Source organism: Lingula anatina, chromosome 1, assembly GCF_051362555.1.
Source record: "Lingula anatina isolate TDL-2025a chromosome 1, LinAna3.0, whole genome shotgun sequence".
In the NCBI taxonomy this organism is placed as follows: Eukaryota; Metazoa; Brachiopoda; class Lingulata; order Lingulida; family Lingulidae; genus Lingula; species Lingula anatina.
In genome coordinates this window covers 68,353,444-68,360,477 of record NC_141767.1, presented here as the reverse complement: position 1 = coordinate 68,360,477, position 7,034 = coordinate 68,353,444, and the positions used below count along the sequence as shown (strand labels likewise).

Below are 7,034 nucleotides of genomic sequence, written 5' to 3'. Positions count from 1 at the left end.
ACCTGTCAAATACCACCCTTTTATAAGATTGTTTGGAAATTTAGAAAGATATTTCAAATAGTAATTTTTAAAAGGATCTCGGAAAGCAGTAGAAAGCACAGTTATATTGGCTTATCTTAGGTGTCCGCCTATCGGGGTATCTGAAAACTACAAATCTTAGTGTTAAGATGAAGGTTACAGGTGAGAGAGATTAAGTCTTGTAAAATCAGTTTTGCGGTGATATTTTGCACTATCTATTTACTGTAATATAACCGGTGTGACAAATGGAAACCAGCATATAACTGTCTATATCATTCTTTATCTGTTTATCCCGAGCACCGGGCACCTGAACTTCAGATGTTCATGCATGTACAGTACATGTACTGGGGTACATGTACAGTACTGCAATGTACACTGTACTGTACTTGTAACAGAAGTATTCCGAATAATTGGTAATTGTATGTAGACTGTAGATGTGTGATGTACACGGATGTACAACTTAAGCTCTGGAGATTTAACTGGCAGTTACGTTTGGCCATTAACATTTTCTTTAAATAATGCCTTTTTGTGTCATGCCTCCTGATGGTGGTACACTGTATATATAGCAGCTGCCGGTAGCACAGAATTCAATTCATGGGATAATACATCGCAATATTTTGTTACCAAACAACCTTCCACTGCATACCGTGGAAGTTGCATGGCCAACATGATTATTCAAGAGTTTGTTTCCGCGTGGAAACAATTTTGAACATATTTATGTCGAATTTACCAGTAGAATTCTGTTTGTTGTGGTCATTGCCCCATTGATAGCATGTGTATGATTCAAAATACAGATAAGAATGTAAAAAAGTTTTCTAGTGCATGGATTTTTTCTAATCTTACCAGTAGAGGTGACATGCATATATATTCAGAAGGACTATGTTCAATGTGTTTAAGGTCATCCCAGCACTAAAACTGGTATTATTTTTCTTTTTAGGTATCATAAAGAGATGAGGTATAGAAAAGAATGAGGAGTGGAACCATTATGTGGTAAAATGAGGAATAAAATAACGTAATCTGCACTAATGAAATGAAGAGGCACAATGAAGAGAAGGATGAGGGTATTCCAAATCCTAAAGCACTGAGGTTACAAACCCCCAATTCCTCTGTGAAGAGGGCAGGTCCATATCTTCTGGGTAATACTTTTTTAAATTGCAAAGTTACTATTATAAATGTTTGCAGTACAATATATATATAGTATTTGTAGAGGAAGATAATTTTTTAATGCTTTTGCTTTAATAGTCATTTATTTAGTCTTTTTTTTTCTAATAAAATTTGTAAAAGATAAGTGTATTGACTTTTTTTTCACATTTTTTTTACTATATTAAGGAAATCTTAATGTATAGCCATAAAGTATATTTAGAATATTAAATTACATTTTGGATATTATTTGATAGAAAGGGGGCTTTAACATGAAGATTCAGAGTTGCCGACACCACAGTACTCAAAGTGCATAGACCTATTGTCCAACATCTTACTGACAATAGAATATAAAGCACCTGCAGTCATGGAGAGTCTGTTCTAGAAAAATAATGTGTAGAATATGAGGAAATATGTAAATTTAGCAGTTGTAAGGATAACAAGGAAGAAGTTTGAATGTATTTTACATGTTATTAGGACCAAGACTTGGAAGCTCCCCAGTAAGGAGTGTTGTTCAGTGTCTGGCTAGAAAAGATGGCACGGATGACTTCTACACTCTAAAGGTATGGAAGTTTTACAGATAAGTGATTGCAATCTTAGGTGCAACATTGACTGGATCTTTTCAGATTCAATGGGGAAATTATGATCTTTTTTAGATAGTGTATTTTTTAAGTCATAAATTCTTAAAATTGAAACATTCTAATTTCTTATTGAATGGTTGCAACAAAATTGGAAAGGAAGCTACCCTGTAGTTCTGGTCTAGTCTGTAAAGGCACCACATGCGCTACACAAAATTATATTTTATATCATTCCATAATAATGTATTTGAAATATTGATTATTTTCCCCATTGAAAATAAATACTGTATTCTTTAAAAGTATATTATAATGATATAATTCTCAACAGGACCAACAACTAGTTAAGCTAAGACACATTTGCACCATTTGTACAAGGTTTACCGTTGAGGATTATGGACATATTACACAATAAAAAGGCATTTTTTACTTAGGATATGCCTCATTTAATTTTTAGTCCTCTTTAAGTTCCCTTGTTTGCATTATGCCGTTTAGATTCTGACCATGCCAGACAAAGACAAGGAGACCCAGGATGACAGACAGGGGAAGATGTTGCTGCATACAGAGTATTCCTTGCTGTCTTTGTTACACAACCAACAGGGGGTGGTGCACCACCATGGGCTCTTCAAGGTACAGTACCTCCTTTATATTGACTAGGAGCCCATTCAGATCTATCAGAACATCCTGGGATCTTCTATCTTCTATGAATGGCTCTAGGTCATTATGATGTCATGCTCCATATAATTTATCCTTTTGAATTGTGTGACAGTTAATAAAGGACCGATAAGGGTAAAAATGTTTTTGTTATAAGATATCCCATGGAGGAGGAATAAGTGTGACATCAACATTTATAAAATATGAATGTCAAGTTCAAACTTTTTTTCACCTGTGGATTGAGTAAACTTCATTGATTTTCATGTAGGATATGGCCTATGAAGAATCAGATGATGCAGGCAACCCACCAAAGAAGCACACTCGTCTTTGTCTGGTTCTTGATTGTTTGACGCCTCATGACTTTAGCAACAAAAACATTGACCTGATTAATCTGCAGCATTATGTTATTAAGGAGAAGAAACTCTCAGAAAAAGAAGCCATTGAAATTTTCTTTGAAATTGTCAAAGTTGTTGAGAATCTGCACAAGGTAAGTTGGAATTTACATATTTTGAATGAAATTTATTTCAGTTGGTAAAGATATTATCATTTACATCTTGGGTTGACCTGTCATTGAATAATACATTTAACTGATTTTTGGCATGAAAAGTGAAGATAAGAATTAATAGATTTAAAACATGTTGTATTTTTGTAATGTTTATCCCTCTACAATATTTTTTTAGAAAAACATAGTTCACAGAGATCTGAAACTGGGAAACATGGTGCTAAACACAAGGACGAGGCGAGTGATAATCACAAACTTTTGTTTGGGGAAACATTTGATATCTGAACATGATTTGCTCAAGGATCAAAGAGGCAGTCCAGCTTACATCAGCCCTGATGTGTTAAGTGGTAAGGTTGATATACTAATATATGTTTTAGTTATGTTAAAAGAGAGACCCAGAGAACAATGTAAGTAGCTTTAAATCTCTGTGGATTTGTTTAGTTTTTTAAAGCATTGCCACATGTTCATTCATTTTTAGAATAGGAGGCAGAATTGTGTAGTTCTAATCAAGAAACTAATGGAAGAATGTGTTAGAGGAGATATCTTCTAATGTGTCTCACCTAACACAATTTTGTAGGCAAACCTTACTTGGGCAAACCCAGTGACCTATGGGCTTTGGGTGTTGTGTTGTTTACTATGCTGTATGGACAGTTCCCATTCTATGACCAAGTGCCACAAGAATTGTTTAGAAAAATAAAGGCTGCAGATTTTACAATTCCAAAGTAAGCGAGCAGTTTTAATCTGGTAAACTAAGTTTTTTTTTTGACAATAAAAATACCTCATTTGAAAAGTTGATATTTCACATGGAATTTATTGAATCGCTTTTCATGCTCATTTAAAGCCTCAGAAAACATAAATTTATAGTCACAAATGTAAGTAGACAATTTTGATTCATTTTCAGTGATGGGCGTGTCTCAGACAGTGCTGTGATGTTGATAAAACGTTTGCTGGTGCTAGACCCTAAAGTTCGACTGACAGCTGGACAAGTTCTGGAATCTCTTAGTGCTATCATAAACACATGGTAACAGAAGTCTGTATTATATCTGTAACAAGAGGCAAGGCAGTATTTTGAACATTGCTTTTATACAGTTTGTACGAGACAGAAAAATTCTTCCAAGTTGCATGAACTCACCTTTATTTTATTTTTTTTCTAGGAAGTCTATGACAATGCTAACAGGTCCTTTGCAAGTAGTACCAGACATAGAAAACCCAGAGAATTGCCCAAGCACCTCGGCCCCAGTGAGTTCACCGACAAAGCCAGGGTCAGGGATGAGCGACTTTGAGATCAAACTGCGCCAGGCCCAGACCACTGCTGAAGCCAGTAAAGAAAGGAAAGCTGTGATGGCGGTAGCTAGGAGGAGTAGGCAGCCAGCCACAGGAAATAACCCACCAATTAGGAGACTTAATCAGGATTCCAGACCACTCTCTACTGCTGAAATCATGGCACACAGACATTTGTTACAGTAAAATGGTTTTTGTCTTATTGTAAAAAGTCAAACAGATATTGCTTTTGAAAATGATCAAACAAGACATGATGATGATAATTGTTTTTTTTTTTAATGTAATGATATATTGGTAGTAATTTTAATACTTCATAGAATGCGAAAATAAAAGTTCATATGGTAAAAAAAATTCCTTTGAAAAAGTCATATATACCTTGCATGATAGAGAATTATTTTGTACTAAATGCTTCACTGGCTCTTTAAAGAAAATTATACAATGTAAACTTTTATACATTTTTTTTCATTGTGTTGCATGCATTACATGAGAACTATCAAGCTTCAGTGTGAAACTGTATACATGTTAGTGGGCTACAGTAGCACATGTTCTAAAATGTTACTTTTTACTTGTGATGAGAATTACATTTTAGCTGAAGAGAAACATAGCCAATTCCTTGGTATCAGATGTTGTAAAAGTATTTTTGACTTATGTCAGTTCACTTAACAAAAGGAAAATGGTGCTCCAATTTACTAAGGTCTGTTAATTGAATGTTATTGAAAAAACACTCCGTTTCTCTGCTTATTTAAGAGTTAAGTATATGTCATGTGATCTAGTGAAAATGTCTGGATAATGGGAAATACTTGTGATTACTGCAGTATGGTTTGGGTTATCTGTATGCAAGAAGTTTAAATGTATTTTTTTTATTTAGTAAAATACATCATAGATTTTGATGGATAGATTAGTCAGATTAACTGATCATTGTAAAAGAAATTTTACTAATAAGCGATTAGTTTTTTTAAACATGCAACTCAAATAATAATTTCAATAAACTGAGTTTAAAATTCTTTTACTTTGGTCCTTGAAGTATACCCTTGTGCTTTTTTCTCTGTTTCGTGTATATATAAATTACATTAATTTTTATGCTTCAGCTATTATTGGCCTATTCCAGAATAGTTTGTGGTATTTTTATGGTGTAACTTATCAGGTATCCCTTTGTGCATCATAAAAAAGATATTTGTAGCAATTATGTTAATTAAAGTTCACAAATGGGAATTAGACTTGCATCTGAGCAACATGTTTTGAAAACTAGCAAGATTCCAAATGGTATCTCCATATACAACACTAGAATAAATTTCACTTCAGTATTTATCAAAACAATTCATATGAAGGATACAGTTTTTTATAATGAATTACTTTACAGATAATTGTACATGTAATATCAAGACTTGACTGTAATAAAAAAGGTTTAAAATTGTATACTGTGGAATATATAAGCATTTTAATAAAGTGGAACATGCCTTGCCTACTCAAAAGAAAAAAAAATTGATTTTGATACTGTATTCTTAAAGGGCTATTCAAGTAGGTGCTGTAGAAATAAAAGGTAACATTCATGTAAATTTTAACAGGGTGAAGATTTTGTTTTGACACTCCTATTTAATTAAATTATGAAATTAGATGGTGCAAGTAGATGACGCACACAGTTTGAATATGCAATTCTCGTCGTGTTGCTTGTCTGTTATACAAGTTTTATTACTTAACAGTGCCTTCTGCACGTGTTTTCTTTATTTTTTTCGTAAGAATCTCTTGCATACATTGCTCCTTCCCACCTTTTAACATAATTTCAAAACTCATTTTAGTAGGTGTTTGGTCATTGTATAAATAGCCCCACTCCTTCAGTGGGGCTTCCTGTATGTCTTTCTTGTCGGTCATGTTACGACTTCTTAGACCATAGCCTTTATAATGTTTACGTTTTTAATGAAGCAGGTGAACTGACACTGACATTTACATATTTGTGTTCCCTGATATGCATTTCAAGATAGTAAAACATTCTTTATTTTACCATTAAATAATTTCTGCTCATTCCTGATACAATTAAAAGGGCGTGGGAGATTAACTGATTTTTTATATAAATCATTTGGATTTAGAGCTTGTTAGCTTTGACATTGTCAAAACCAAACTGGAGAAATTTATTAATAAATCACGACTGTTTTCCTCGCCACATGCCAGAGAAGTAGGGCGGAAAGCAATATTCTCGTTATTGGAAAATTAGAAGTCGCCCACTCCCTTTGACATGTTTTTGTTTTGGGGAAAGTAATTGACTTAACGCTTGACTATACCTTGTTTAATCGGGTCTGTGGCGCTTGTTTTGTATGCACGTGAAAGAAAGAAACAACTGTTATTTGGCAAATATTATCATTTCAAACAATAATACACGATAAGTGAGAGCACACACTGCAGCGAGTAGAAATTAAGTCTGACCGATAAAATTTGTCTGGCGCACGCTGAACCTTGTAGCGCTCTACATAGGCACGCCAGGCTGGCATCATCCCCATTACAGTTTATATCAATAACTGTATTGTTGAATTTCTATATTGTCAACTGAAATTCCGCTTCATCTGCTTGCATTTACCTCAGGGATAGTTCCGATACGCGGAGTCACATTTACAAAAACAACAGACTCGTACTGTTAAGGGGAAGAAAACGCTCGGGGAGACGTTATAATGAATTTAATTGTCTTACGTGGGAGGTCATTTGTCAGACTTCATTCTTAGTTTAAGAAATTAATTTACCTGAACTCGTCTGCACCCCGCGCTTTCACCTGGGGGTTAAAACATATTCGTGACAATTATAGGCAAGGAAAGTGGAATGTCCTGTTATTAACAACGGGTTCATCATTCCGCTCGCTGTCGGAGGTTTAGCTGTAC

General features: G+C 34.3%; 1 protein-coding gene across 1 annotated transcript; it reads left to right on the top strand.

The window, feature by feature from the left end:
- The first annotated feature begins 16 nt into the window (after positions 1-16).
- Positions 17-5,586, top strand: LOC106153200 (serine/threonine-protein kinase 40). The gene is made up of 9 exons (XM_013527039.2): positions 17-180; positions 956-1,154; positions 1,636-1,721; positions 2,229-2,363; positions 2,656-2,874; positions 3,068-3,236; positions 3,467-3,611; positions 3,791-3,910; positions 4,044-5,586. The coding sequence occupies exons 2-9, from the start codon at positions 1,049-1,051 to the stop codon at positions 4,354-4,356; spliced, it is 1,293 nt and encodes a 430-aa protein (XP_013382493.2). The 5' UTR covers positions 17-180; positions 956-1,048; the 3' UTR covers positions 4,357-5,586.
- Positions 5,587-7,034: the final 1,448 nt, after the last annotated feature.